The sequence below is a fragment of the Eublepharis macularius genome, chromosome 5 (genome assembly GCF_028583425.1).
Source record: "Eublepharis macularius isolate TG4126 chromosome 5, MPM_Emac_v1.0, whole genome shotgun sequence".
Lineage (NCBI taxonomy): Eukaryota > Metazoa > Chordata > Lepidosauria > Squamata > Eublepharidae > Eublepharis > Eublepharis macularius.
In genome coordinates this window covers 106068388-106083913 of record NC_072794.1, presented here as the reverse complement: position 1 = coordinate 106083913, position 15526 = coordinate 106068388, and the positions used below count along the sequence as shown (strand labels likewise).

General features: G+C 45.4%; 1 protein-coding gene across 1 annotated transcript in view; it reads right to left on the bottom strand.

Moving 5' to 3' along the window:
* The window catches only part of STK38 (serine/threonine kinase 38), a 57967-nt gene extending 44794 nt beyond the window's left edge, over window positions 1-13173 (bottom strand). The window contains exons 1-2 of the mRNA XM_054980230.1: window positions 13026-13173; window positions 11308-11443 (exon numbers count right to left, since the gene is read on the bottom strand). Of these exons, the coding sequence (XP_054836205.1) occupies window positions 11308-11438 (131 nt within the window). The 5' untranslated portion in view covers window positions 11439-11443; window positions 13026-13173. The remainder of the gene's footprint in view (window positions 1-11307; window positions 11444-13025) is intronic.
* Between the last annotated feature and the right edge of the window lie 2353 nt (window positions 13174-15526).

Here is a 15526-nt window from a genome sequence, read left to right as displayed (position 1 = left end):
ATGCACATCCACAGAATAGTGCTTGATGAAAGTGTCTGCAGTGGACCATGTCGCAGCTTGGCAGACGTCCCGGAGCGGCACTCCTCGCAGAAAGGCAGCAGAAGCAGCTTGCGCTCGAGTGGAATGAGCGGTAACCAACAAGGGACACTGGACTCCAGCATGCTGATAGCAAAGTTTAATCGTAGACACAATCCAGCGAGAGATGGACTGGGCAGAAGCAGGTGAGCCCTTGCGAGGGCCAGAGTAACACACAAACAGGGCAGGAGACTTCCTGAAACATTTGGTGCGGTGCAAATAAAACAATAAAGCACGCTTTACATCCAATGTGTGTAGTGCTCGTTCCCCTGGGGATGAAGGTGTTGGAAAAAAGGAAGGGAGGAACACCTTTTGCTGTAGGTGAAACCTTGAGACTACCTTGGGCAGAAACTCCATGCTAGTGTGGAGCATGACAGTACCAGGGAAAAACTGCAGGAAGGGAGGGTCACACCGCAGGGCAGACAGCTCCCCAACACGCCTAGAGGACGTGATTGCTACCAGGAAAGCCACCTTCTGAGTGAGCAAAGGTAGGGGACAAGAAGATAGAGGCTCAAAGGGCTGGAGCATCAGCCGGGAGAGAACCAGGGAGAGACTCCATTGCGGAATGGGATGGGCCCTAGGAGGGAAGGTCTTGAACAGGCCCTTCAGGAACTGCTTGGAAAGCCAGTGAGTAAAAACTGTCTTCCCATCAATCTGCTCATGGAAGGCAGAGATTGCAGCCATGTGGACCTTAACACTGGAAAACGCAAGGCCCTGGGAGCAGAGTTCCAGGAGGTAGTCCAGGATGACAGGAAGCGGGCAACTAAAGGGAGAAACCCCCTTCAGGGCCAACCACCGGGAAAAACGTGACCACTTCCTCTGATAGGACAACCTGGTGGACGGTTTCCGGGCATTCAAGATCACCCCAAGCACTCCAGAAGAGAGGCTCACTCCCGGGTGCCCAGAAGCCAGGCAGTCAGATTCAGTACAGCCACATCGTGATGCCACACCCCGTCCCTGGTTAAGAGGTCCGGGGCGTGAGGCAGGGGGAGGCATCGCCCCTGGGACAGGGAAAGTAAAAGGGGGAACCAATCCTGGCGAGGCCACCGAGGGGCAACGAGGATACAGTGGGTTCGGAAGGCCCTGACCCTGGAAAGAACCTTGTACAGGAGCGGGAAGGGCGGGAAGGCATAAAAGAGCCCTGGGGACCAAGGTATTTGGAAGGCATCCCCTAGGGAGTGGCGGCCAATGCCGGCCCGGGAGCAGAACAGCGGGGCCTGTTTGTTGCGGGCAGTGGCGAAGAGGTCGACCAACGGCGTGCCCCATGTGCGGAAAACCTGGTCGAGGTAAACCCTGTTTAGGGACCACTCGTGCTGAGGCAAAAACACCCTGCTCAGCGCATCCGCCGAGGTGTTGAGATCCCCGGCAATGTGCACGGCTCTGGGAAGGACGTTGTTGACCATGGCCCAATTCCATAGAGTCGTTGCCTCCTTGCAGAGCTTGAGCGAGACCGTCCCTCCCTGCTTGTTGAGGTAGTAGCAGGCCGTGGTATTGTCCGACAGGACCTGAACCCTCCTGTTCCGAATGGCATCTGCAAAAGAAGTGAGGGAGTAACGGATCGCCCTAAGCTCAAGAAGGTTGATATGCATGGATGCCTCAGATGGGGACCAGATGCCCTGAGCCGAAAGCTGTCCACAGCGCCCCCCCCCATCCCAAGTTGGAGGCATCGGTATAAACCGTGACCTCAGCTAGGAAGGGGCCGAAAGGACAACCTTCAGACAGGTTCCCAGGGACACTCCACCAGGCCAGAGAGCGCAGCACCACCCTGGGGATGGAAAACCTCTGGTGCTGACCCATGGTGAGGGGGTTGTACCTCCGGACAAACCAGTTTTGCAGAGGCCTCATACGCAGGCGCGCAAAGAAAACCACCCCTGTGGTGGAGGCCATAAGGCCCAACAGAGTCTGAACCAAAAGGGCAGTCTGATACCGGCAATGCATAAAATGCCGGGCCAAAGCGGAAAGCCTGGCCAACCGGTCTGGGGGCAGGTAGGCTCTACCCAGCAGGGAATTGAAATGGACCCCAATAAACCTAATGGCCATGCCTGGGGTCAGGATAGACTTATCCCCATTAACCACCAAGCCCAGCCTAGCCAGCACGGACAAAGTGAGGGCAATATGGGCCTGGAGAGAGTCAGGCGAGGGTCCCACCAGGAGCCAGTCATCCAGGTACGGGTAGATAAAGCAACCCTGGGACCGCAGGTATGCCACTACGGTGGCCATGCACTTTGTGAACACTCTGGGTGCAGAGGCTAGCCCGAAGGGCAACACTGTATATTCATACACAGAATTCCCATACACAAACCGCAGGTATTTCCTGTGGCCCTCAAATATAGAAATGTGGAAGTAGGCATCCTTCAGGTCTAGAATGGCCAGCCAGACGCCCACTTCCAGGAGTTCCATGACTCGCGCCAGGGTCAGCATGCGAAACTTCTCAGCCTTCAAATAACCATTGAGGCCTCGAAGGTCTAAGATAGGCCGGGAACCTCCACCCTTCTTATCCACAAGGAAGTATCTGGAATAAAATCCCCATGGGGAAGTAGAGACATTGACCACCCGGACAGCACCTTTGGTAACCAACTCCATAACATTATTGTGTAACACAACATCACAACATGGAGAACAACGGGGAGGGAGAGAGAGAGGGGGTGCATCCGTAAACATTAACTTGTAACCATGGGCCACAATGGACAGGACCCAAGCGTCAGAAGTAACACGTTGCCAACAGGGCAAAAAAGGTCGAAGCCTGTCCAGAAACTGGGCAGCAGAGGAAGCACCCTCGGAGGCCAACGGGGGAGCGTTCAGGCGCAGTCAGAAGACCGAGGGCTTCTGCGCCGAGGTCGAAGGCTTGGGTGAAGAGGGCTGTTGCCTGCCCTTGGACCGGCCGGAGCGCCTGGAAGGGTGACGCTGCTGGGCAGAGTAGGATCGGTGACCGTAGGACTGGCCCGAGAAGAAGCGCCCTTGACGCTGCTGGTAAGGCTGGTAAGGGGTCTGGTAGGATCGGAACCGACCATAGCGATACCTCGGACCCGACGACTGGGCTGAGGGGGCGACCCCGAGGGACTTGGCCGTCTGCTGATTCTTCTTCATCAGGGAGAGGGACTCATCCGTCTTCTCCGAGAAGAGCTGGGGCCCCTCGAACGGGAAGTCCTCCACCTTCGCCTTCTTCTCTGGAGGCAGGGCCGTGGACCGAAGCCAGGCGTGCCGACGCAGGACCACCGAAGTCGCCATCGCTCGCGCTGCAGAGTCGGCGGCGTCCTTGCCAGTTGTCATTTGCTGTTTTGACAGCTTCACGGCCTCGGCTTGGAGGGCCTTAACCAGGTGGCGGCGATCCTCCGGGAGGTCGGAGAGGTAAGAGGACAGCCTCTTCCACAGGAATAGATTATAGGATCCCATTATGGCCTGGAAGTTGGCAATACGGAATCCCAGAGACGCGGATGAGTAGAGTTTCCTGCCCACGCCATCCAGCTTTCTGCCTTCTCGGTCTGCCGGGGCCGACGAGGAACCGGAACGGAACCGAGCCTGACCCTCCTCAGCCACGATCGACGAGGGTTTCGGGTGATTGAAGAGGTACGGGCAATCATCTTGCTTTAAACGGTAGTACCGTTCCACCTTCTTTGCCGTCGCGGACAGGGACGCCGGCGTCTGCCAGAGCGCGAGAGCGTTATCAACAAAATCCTCCACAGGGGGAAACGCCACCGACGCGGGGGACCCGGAATACAGCGCCTCCAGCAGCTTACTCTTGGGCTTGGAGGTCGTGGAGGAGACGTCTATCTCCAGCGCGGCGGCCATCCGCACCATTTGTTCGGAGAATAGCCTGTAATCGTCATTCGGGGACGATGAGCGGGGCCCACCCACGGTGTCATCCGGGGAAGGATCCGAGGCCGCGTCTGAAGAGCACTCCGACGGTGACGCCAGACCTTCATCATCCTCGGAATCCGAAAACTCCGGCGAGGTTCGCGTCGGAACCGAAGACCGGTGAGCGGTCGGGGCCGACGGATAAGTTGCAGGAACCGGCGGTCGCAGAGGCAAGCCCGGAGGTGGAGGAGCGGGTGCTGGGAGCCCGACTGGCTGAGCCGGAACGGAGACCATCGGAACCGACGGATGTTGCAGGAAGGGCAGCGACTGCTGGAACCACGCCACAAAATCCTGCCAGGAGGTCATGTTCCCAATCCCCGCGACCGGCTGGCAAGGGGGCAGAGGAGCAGGCACCGGGGCAGGCCAGCGAAGAGGCATCGGAACTGACGAGGTAGACGGCAGTGGAACGGAGGCCTCTGAAGGCGCCGGGGCGGACGGCAGGGAGCGCTCAAAAGATTGGAACGGTTCCGGGAAAGGCGGAAACGGCATAAATTCCTCGGGAACCGACGGAGGAGGCGTGCAAGGAGGCGACGGGGTGTGGAGACTCACCACATCGTCGGGTATCAGGACTGGTTCGGCCGGAGAACCAGGCAGCACAGTCGGAGCTGGGGACAATGCACGGCCCTTGGCCCTCGACTTCGCCTTGGCCTTCTTGGACGGGGGCTCCGAAACAGCCTCCGGAACCGAAGGCTTGGAGGAGGACTTCGGCTTGGGCGCGGAACGCTTCTTGGCCTTCCGGCTCGAAGGACGATCCCCGGAACCGGAATCAGGTCGGGCCTCCGGAACGGGTTGCCCCGTCGGTTCCGAGGGGAGCGGCTCTGGCGACTTACGAGACGGCGCCGGTGACGGAGCGGCGGAGCGCGGCCTATCTCCCGAAGAGCCCGATGGCTTGGGGGGGAGAAGGTTGGCATCCCACAAGAAGGCACGGAGCCTGGCCTTCCGATCACTCCTTGCCTTCGGAGTGAAGGACATACAAATGGAGCAGCGCTCGACAACATGCCCCTCGCCCAGGCAGATGAGGCAGAGCTCATGGCCGTCCGAATGGGTCATCTTAGTGCCGCATTTATGACACTTTTTAAACAAAGATGTCTGCGACATAATGAACGGTATCTCCCGACAGATGACAAGGGGAAAATACCGACCAGCAGAAGAAACGATCCAAAACTCCGAAGAGACGCTGGAAACGAACGCTAGACAATAAGAACCTTTTCGACGGCGGCGAAAAAGGAACTGAGGGAATGCCGGGGACGTTCGGATATATATGCATTCAAAATTGGCGGGAACACCGGCGCGCATGCGCGGTGGATCCGAACGTCCCCCTCACATCTCTTAGAGCTAGAAAAATCTTTTCCGCGGCTGGCCTGCGCCTGCGCAGTCCCAATGTGGGGCTGCACAGAAGGACGAAGACGATCATTATCAATAGCAAAAAACCCTGCCTTTCAGGAAGACTGATCGTTATCACTGATCTTATTGAAGAACATGGTAAGCTTTCCCAGAACACATCTTCAAGGCATCTGATGGTCGCAACTGGTGCTATAATACAGCACTCCACCATGTTCTGGATTGCCAAGGAGATGTGCAACTAGAAGCATACATCTTTTCTTAATTCTGAGCTGCAGTAGTACACTTTTCCCAACTGGAAAGACTATCTTACAGTTACATTATTTTCTACTTTGTAATTTCATGCTCTGCTTGGTTTTGGTCTGATACTTCTTAGCACAGTTTCGAATTTTTGTCACTTTAGCTCTACTGCATTGGTTATTGGTGTCTCAAGCTATTCAATTGCATTGTTTTATGCTGTGTATTCTGCCTTGAGTATCAGTGAGAAAGGCGGTCTATAAATAAACAAGCTGCTCCTATCCTGGCCCTTTGTACCAGAAGAACACTCCCACACTGTTCAGATGAAAGAGCGCTGCAGCAGAGTATGCAAGCCTTTTAAGTTTCAAGATGGTAACAATGCTCTTTCAGCCAGAGGAATGTCATGGTGGCATTAACAATAGATCAAAGGAAAGATGTTGTGAGTGAACAGATGGTTGCTGTTGGAGGAAAAAATAAATCAAACGCTGTCTGCAAGACTAGACATTGGGTGGGGTTGACTACTTTTACAGAACTACAAAGCCAGCCATGGAAAAGACTCAGGATTTAATAATGTGAAATTCTTCTAGGACAGAATTCATGAATGTTCACAAATTAGTTTTTAAAGTATCATGGCTTACTCATTTAAGGATTTGTTCCTCACATTCAAGTTAACATATTAAAAAGTAATCTCCAACATGGCATACCTGTCCCACACATGATCACTTCTATTATTTATTTACATAATTTACAGACCCGCTTTCTCACTGAGACTCAAAGTAGATTAGATAGTGCAAGACAATGCAATCAACAGGATGAGACAATGTAGTATGATTGCAGAAATCTGGAACAAAGCATAAGTATTAAAAATGACATGTTAAACAATGCAGAAAATAGCATTCTGTCCATCAAAGGTGGTCTGGAGCAGAAAGTGAATTGCACTGCAACGTAAAGCTGAGTCACACCACAGGCAGCACCATTTTTTTTCCTTTTGTTTTGTAAGAGCAAGAGAGAAAGTAAGAATGAGACAACGGCATGGCTTAAAAAAAGGATACCATATTAAAGATCAAGATGAACCCTGTCTGGAAAGGGAGATGGAGATGACCTGTGGACTAACTTTCACGGACTCTAACTTTACCACTTCATGGGATAAGCTATCATGACATACACAGAAAGACAAATGTTGGTCTTTCCTTCTATAAGACTGAAACTACTTGAAAATTTTACATACTTCTGTAGAGACCACCTGAGCGCAACCATACCATTCATGTTCTGCGTGTATATTAATTTCTAAATAATCATTTTAAAAGTTACCATATTTCTACTTTATTTTCTATTGTATAATGAAAGCCTGAAGAGCTTCCAGAAATTAGAAGCTTTGGACAAGGGGTAAACTGGCTTCGAAGGGGGGAGTATACTAGCTATAGGTATCTAGTCATGTTCTATAAAATATTCTGGACTCTTTAGACTTCTTAAACTGTTAACAGAAGGCTTGGTCTTCTCTCTGAAAGAAAATTTAGTAAATGTTAGTATTCCAACAACTGAATACATTTGAGACCCCTCTATTTCCACAACAAAGCTTGCAAGGATAACATAATTAATCTTTGCAAGATATGAATAAGATACTGTGTTAAAGAGAGAACAGAGTTCTTTTTCTTTATTGATGTGGAGTAGCTATGGCAACAATCAACTGACTATGAAACGAGAAGCAGTATGGCCATCCAAGGTGAAGAACATGGAGCACATGAGATGAAAAATCTCAATGACACAAACGCACAAATAGAAGTCTCCACTATTCTTAGAATATAGGGCAACCAAGTGGAAGGTAAGACAGAAGTTAAGCACAAATGAAACAACAAATCTCACAAAGAAGCCTTATAAATATGTCTACAAAAGGTTAGTAGTCAGTATTCCACAGAAGCGGTCAAGTTTGTAAGTGGAAAGGATGTTTCTCATCTTGGTGAGGGCTTTATGAGGCAAAATAAATGTTGCATTGTGTCTAAGTGCTTCACTGCAGACAACTTGCAGCAGATGTTTATTTTCATTTTCAGCAAGGTTCTTCTGTGTCTTAGAAGCAGTTGCCCCAGCACTTTTGGGGTTCCCTTTCCTAGTTATAATCTACTTAACCAGAGAGAGAGAGAGATGATGGAAAGTGTGAACAAGCATAGTACCATTATAAAAAGAAACAAATTTAGCCCCACTTCTGACTATCAAGCATAGACTTTAACAAATGGCATCAGATTTGCTACTAATTTCTACAAAAGAACATCTCTCAAAACCAGCCAGGAAGTTTTAGAGATGTTTGATCTGATCAGATGCATATTTATTCAGAATTACTTTCTACTGTCAATTGTGAACAGGATGGCAGTGCTGAATATATGAAACTGCATTATACTTGTCAGATCATTGGTGCATCCAGCTGGGCATTGTCTACAAAGAATGACAGTGGATTTCAGGGTCTGATTTATACATTCCAGCCATGCTACCAGAGTTATTTTGGACAAGCTTGCATCTGAACTTGGAGATCTCACATTCAAAGATTTTGCTCTAGACTAAACTATGACCTTCTGTTGCCAGGGAGCCAGGAGAAATAGGAGAAAAACAGCCCTGGGAGCCTTAAAATGGAGGCCCCAAATATTCTCAAATATTTCTGGAATTTTTCAGGAATCAGTATTTGGTATTCTGGAATCCCAAACACCTTTTCTTTTTTTTCTTTTTTAACAATTTTTTTTATTTTTTTAAAAAAACCAACCAAACAAACAAAAACAATGTACAGAAGTAAAATAGAACAACAACAAAGTCTTAGTGAACTATAAACAATTATATGCATAGATGGGAAATTTGTGAAATCCAAACACCTTTTCAGTTGATGAGAATATCCCCAAAATATATCAGTAAGGTATTTTCCAGGTATATTTTTGGACCAGAAACAACCAGGTGCACGTTCCTAGTGTCAGCCATCTTCACTTTTATAAAAAGTTCTTTCGGAGGGGGATTTAAATTAACTCTGTTCCAACTCTTTTATGGCACATATAATGTTGATAGCATGCTCAAATACTATACAGCACGTACATTTTGTATTACAGACACCGATCAAAATGCTCCCTTTACCAACACACACTAAGAATGATTTTATTGTTACAGGGTATATCAGGCAGGGAACTGGATTTTAAGATGCCTAGTAGAGAACAACTGACTACCAACCCCAACCACAATCTGTGAACCTCATTCACAGCTGTGAGTAGCTCCACCTGCAGAACCACTCTCTTCCCCCAGCCCACAGCGTATCCTAAACCTAGGGTTCAAGAGAAACTAACCCCTGCAAGCAGCAGTGAATACGGGAGCAACAAAATTGGCAAAAAAATTGGCTAACCACCCCCCCCCCCCCCGCGGCAAAAATGCTATTCTATTGGCAGAAAATCTGCACTTGATACAGCCACACAATGACACAGGAGCTGCAAGGAACTTATTCAAGCACTGCAGGACCCAATCCAGATCAAAACCGCAGCACCAGAGGAGGAAGGGCTCCAGTCCCCTCCGCCCAGATTGCCCTGAGCCAAAAGGACTCACAGGGGCAATTGCAATTCTGTTTTTGTGTGTGCACTAAATATAACTCATGGCCAAACCTATCATGTAGTTTGGGCCAAACTAGCAACATTTTGTGTCAAGCACAAGGAGGAAACAAGACTGTCAAAACTCAAGGAGCCACAGTTGAAGATACTTTTGTCTGAAAGCAGAACGACTATTACATCACTTCTGTATTGAGAAGAAAAGTTTTGTGGCAGGAAGAAACAGCAAACAGGGAACATCTGATCACTTTAAGAAGTTAGACCTAAATTAAGGGTGACTGCAATTACAATTTTACTCATGAAGACAGAACAAAAGCAGGGGCTTTGCTATTACAGAATACTCCCTTGAGCTGCTTGTTTGTCTCCTTCCCTGCACTCTCTTCAGAAACAAAACATACTTATTCCATGAAGCAGTTAGAAACAGAAATTGTTTTATGAGTTATTACTATTATGCTTCACATTAACTAGCTGTATTTTATATTATGTGAACCTATGCTAAAAGGCAATTTATCCACAGTGTTAGCATATATACTCCTGGAATACATTTTTTAAATTTTGTTTCTTGGGATGAAAAATCTTAGCAATTATCAGTCCTCCAAGCTACCCATTATGCACTTTTGAACTTCTCCAAGTCATTTCTGGGATATGTTGAAAGAAGCTTAGGCATGCTCATCTGGCTGTTCTTGCTTTTGCCGAGGTCACATTTTTAAATAAGTTTCCTACTGTATGCTAATTTTGCCCCCCATCACTTACTAAAACAGCAAGAGCTGTCTATGAACTGCTGAGATAAGTATCCAGTAGTAATATGGAATAGCCCCTTGAGGAAGACTAGCATATGGCAACTATGCCCATTTGACATACAAGTCAAATATAATGTGTAGAAATGTCTAACCTGAATGATGTATGCACATGCATTTGGTTAATTCTCATTAGAAAAACCAATTAGAAATGACAGTCTTTCCTCTGACAAAGGATACCTCACATTTCCAGAAGACTCCAGTATCCAATAGCTTTTAATTCTAATTTGAAGTTTTGTTAAAATCTGTCTACAAAACTATCTGCTGAAACAAGCCACAGAATGAAGCAAAAAACATTCACCAATCTAAAGCATAAGGAGTCCTATATCATTAGAAGCTCAAGCATCCACATTATATATTCATGAACATTCTGTGGAGGGCAGACCATGTCATCTAACAGAGACTAAAGAATGTCATCTCAACTTTCAGTACAAGTATTATTTCTTGCAACAAATCTTCAAAAGAAAAAGATATGTGTTTCCCTAGATGATCCACCAAATTCTGTGGTCCCAATCCTCCCATCATATGTTTTTCCCATGAGACAGCTCTTCTTCCTCAATACTTTATGAAGGACAATTCTAAAACTCAGGATATTATCTACAATTTACCACATTTGTTTTTTATGGACTATGAAGTGGTATGTATCTTTTAGAAATATATTCCACAATAGTTCATACTGATACTAATATCTGGTATAGATATAGCAGTTTCTAACTTTGTTAACCAACTTTTGAAGTGAACCTTAAAAATTCTGATTACAAGAAAATGTAGCTGGCAGTAACCAAGAATAATACTAATGCAGGCTTAATGCTGCATCAGGCTTAAACTTGAGGGAGGGGACACTGAGGGGGAGGAGAAAAGAGATATATCAGAAAGAGCAGAGAGTACACAGTACCCAGAGCCAGTGTGTGTGTTTTGCATTTAAGCTGACATTACCGTGAGGATTTTTTTTTAAATAGAGAAAAGGCAATAAATTTTTTACATAGTTACAAACACACAAAACTCAAACAGTGATGAAGCAAAGCCATAAAATATACTTGAAGAAGCTGGTTTTGAAACTCCATGAAGCCAAGACACGTTTATTTCGCAATAAAGAGATTGTGTTTACACTAGACACACGGAAATCAAAAGAAAATATTGCCCTACAGAGAGAAAGCAAATTTTATTCCAAAAGCTTTTTAGTTTTCCTCAAGCAGCAGCAAGACAACAGCCTTTACTCAAATGCACAAAAAAATGGAAAGATAGCTTTGAAATATTACAGAACCATAAATAATATCTTTGAAAAATGTAAAGTTCTTTTCTAGTAGGAAAGGAAAAGATCAATATATAATGGATTTGAACGACATTACAGGCTTCTATTATTGTTATTCTCAAATTTAAGAAAACAGCACAACTTTTATATTCATGCCCCACAACATCCCAATTCAGATTTTTACCTCATTTCCCGTTCTTCATGCTGTGCAATCAGATTGCTGTAGAAATTTTCTAGAGTCACTTTTGTCATTGTAACTCGTTCCTTAGTATGATTGCTCATGGATGAGCAAGGTGCTGGACCAGTCATTGCCATGATTACTTAGGAGGGGAGAAGGGGGAGAGATGAAGGAGAACAGAAAATATTTTAACCAGGTCATGACATAAATCGTGACACAAATTTTAAGTTAATTATCATTTAATGTAAAAGTTAGCTGCCAGGTTCAACAAAGCTGTATAAAACCATAATACGATTGCCATATTTTAGTTATCCACCCTCGAAGTTACAACAAAAGCAGGGCACATTGTTACAAAATAGTAGTAAAAGTCAGAATTTTTTCATGTTGCACTATGCATATTAAAGCTCTCAAATCCTCATTCCTGACCATTTAAGTACTGCAGAAATGATGTCTACAGATTTTCTTTGCAAGATACCATGGCAAAGCATCTCTGAACATCTCTTGCCTTGAAAACTCTATGGGGTCACCATAAGTCACCTGCAACTTGATGGCACAAAAAGGTCCATTTGTTTTTAACAGAATTTATTTCCAATTAAAGGTTACAGTCGTACATGCAAATCCTATGCATAATTATTTGGAAATGTTCCAATGGTTTTAGTTGGAGTTACTCCTATGCAAGTATGCATACAGACTACAACTATAGTCAACCAAACATTTTCCCTTGATTAACAGCACAAAAAAAGTTTCTCTGCTGCCCCCATACTGTAAATGTCCAAGAGTAGCAGCTAATGCCTAGAGTTGTAGAAGACTAAAAGGGAGTATATACAAACGATGTGTACCTACTTCCTAATTTAACAGGATATAGTATTTCACTAAAACTAACCTAACCAAAACCCAGATAAGAAAAGTTATTCAAGTGTATTTTATTTCTGCCACTTAAAAAACACTTTATTTCCATACTACTTTGAACCCTTATTTAAAAAATGAAACGAGAGTTACACTATGACATTATTTTCATTCGCAGTACTGAGTAACTGAAAATCCTTTTTTGCAGCTGGAGTTTTCCACTTGAAAAAACAGCAACAGCAACGTCACTGTGAATTTTTCTCAAACAAATTGCAGAGCAACCAACCATAGCCAACGGAGACTATTACTACAGCTAAATTAAATAGGAACCTAATGGCACCATAAAAACAACTTATTTCAGCATTACTCACAAAGAATCATCTGTGCTTGTCTTTAAAATGTTACTGACTCCGGTTCAATTCTGCTACAAAAGATTAACACAGCAACCACGCTAGAACTGTGACTACAACTACACACGTACCTGGAAGAATATCCCCCTGAAATCAGTAGGAAGCGCACATGCGTAAGATCGGGTTGCATGGCCCATTCTCCCCACGGAAAGTTAGGAAGAGAAGCAAGAACAGACGTGCAGGTGACGGCGTTACAAAAAAAAGGTGCGAAAGCGCGAACCGAGGCCAGGGGCCTCTGGCAAGCGACAGCCGGGGAAGGAAGAGCCACGAGAGACCCGACGGCTCTGAAAGGGACCCCAGGCAAGCGGAGGCAGCAAAGCTGTTCGCTGCGGCACCGACGCCCAAAGGCAGGGAAAAAGACCGACGGGCTACAGAAATGGGGGGGGGGGATACTCCGCTTAAGATCACAACACGCGAGGTGGGGGCGACAGCCGCAGCGACGGTTAGTTCGAAGGAAGAATCACTTACCAGCCCCCTCGTGCCGCAAAGGAGCATCAACCGACGTCCCGTCACCTAATTCCCTCTGAAGCTCGCGAATACAGGAGACCAATTTGCTCCCCAAGGCCTAGCCCCGCCCCTTCGCCTCATCCCCTCACCCAAAGAAAAACGACCGCCTCCCACCGGACAATCGCCGACTGGAAACTCTGCCACAACGCGCATGCACTCTAAGCATTTTTTCTGTCTTGGCACCACCCATTTAAGGGGCGAGGCTCTGGCGGGAAATGATCGGAGCCTCGATTGATGCCTAGTCTCAGTCGGTGGAGCGCAGAGATGCAGTTGTTTGACCGCATCCGTTGGTATGCGCATGCGTCAGTCGTTTTGCGCTTGTTTGAGGCGTCTTGTGTTCGCTTTTCCGTGCATGAGGAAGTTCGCGGCAAGTGCTTACATACCGTCGGTTCCTCGACATGTTTACACGGAAGTAAATCCGGCCGTGTTCAATGGGGGGTTGTGCCTTAGCAAATTTTCATGGTGATTTCACTTGACATACTCCCCTCCCTGGTAAGGCTGCAAATTCTAAATTTAATAGTTTCAGGTGGGTAGCCTTGTTGGTCTACAGTCGAAGAGCTAGTTTCCTTACACTCTTTTTGTAATATCTCTCCCACTCTGCCTGAATGGCACAAAAGACGTTTTTCTGCTCGTATCTGACGAAGGAAGCTTTGATTCTTAACTGCCATTCTTTACAGATACTTGACAGAAGAACTGGATGAGCAACGGAAATACTTGTTCAACCAACAAGAGACTTGGTACAGTCTTCTAGAGCTTAGATCCTAAATATTAATCCTGACAGGAATCTATGCCCCCAATAATTATTTATGTTAGGAGAGGGAAAATTAAAATATCCAGGTCAAACGTTGATTCTCAAGATGGCTACTTCAAACATTACAAAATTAGCAAGGCCAGTATATGTGCATCTCATAACACATAAGAAGTAAGCATAACTGGTATCAGAGGACTGACTTACTAATTGGATTCATTTCAAACATGGTTCATCAGTCAGATAACTTGAACTAAATGGATACCAAGATGCCTTTTTATTTTATTTTTTCTCTGATAAATATGTAGCTCAAAAACTTCAGAGTGTTGAAACTGCTAATTGGTTTGATGAACAAAATTTCTCATTGTGGAGACTACACTTGCTACATGAACATGACATTTACATGAAGGGCCCAGTTCTAAATCACCTGTATGCTGGTATTACAGTTGAGGTAATGAATGATAGCAAACACTTAAATGGCTGTGGAACCCAATTTGCCATCCCTACTGTCAAGGCCAAAATATCCAGGTTGTTTTCTTCCAGCGTACTTGAAGAATAACTTTGGCTCCACTTTCTTTAAAAAGGTGTCATTAGCAAAATATAATCTTGCTTTATTTTTATTTAGATTTCTACAATAAACCAAGTACAACATTTTGATATATTCCATGCAAAAAGTATATAGGTTAATATATTCCATGACCTCAGGAGCAGAGGAGTTGTTTAACTCCTCTCACAGGATCCTCTCACAGGATCACTGTGAGACTTCAGTAATCTGCATCCAGTAATTATCAAAAGATTTATTTTGACATATATAGTAATTGAGACATCAGTATGCAATACTGTCTTTGTACTTTGGATACTTATCTGTTTAGCCACTTGAAGATACTGATTTATCAGACACAGTATTATTAAATACAAGTATCAAACTAAGTATGTTTGTGCCCTTTTTACTCTTTAGAATTTCTCAAAATAAAACACTAATATTTAGAGTTAGTTTTATAATTTTCTTGAAGTAATTTAAGAAGAAAATAGTTCTCAAATGCAGAGCTGGAGTGTGAAACATTGCTGACCTTATCCTTGATCAAAAGGAACCAGAATATTGGATTTAACCTCCATCTTCAGAAATCCTTGAAGAAAAAGTAGAAAGGAGGGTGGAGCAAGAAATAAATTTGTCCATATCAAAAAGGTTTAGTGTGTTCCCACCAGTCAGGCTACGTCAATCTTTGCAGTTTCATCCCTGCGCAAAGTGGCAGCTCAACCTGTACCTTCTACAAGGATGAATTTTATGATATACTTCGTTTAAATGTATGATTAATTAGTTGCATTTATTGCTCTAGCATCAATTCGGAATACTTGACTTCCCTGGAAAACCCCGTTGGAGCAGAATTTGTACAGTATGATTGAGTTTGCATTCAGAAGTAAGTCCTGTGGTGTTGAATGGAGGCAGGGCATATTCTCATGTAAGCGGGCAATTCTGCTATGAAACATTGCCTGTGCAAAGTACCACATGAACAAGCAAGTATGATGTGCATTTGGGGAACTGGAATTACCTTCAGCTGTGACTATTCTTGTTAAGATAGCCATATGGTTTAATTTTGCTTTGGTGTTCAACCACACTGCTAAAGATACATAAGAGAAAAAGAGGCACAGTGGTTCCCTTCTAATTATACGGTATACAATGGGAAAGCAGAAACAAAAGGGGTCTTCCCATCCT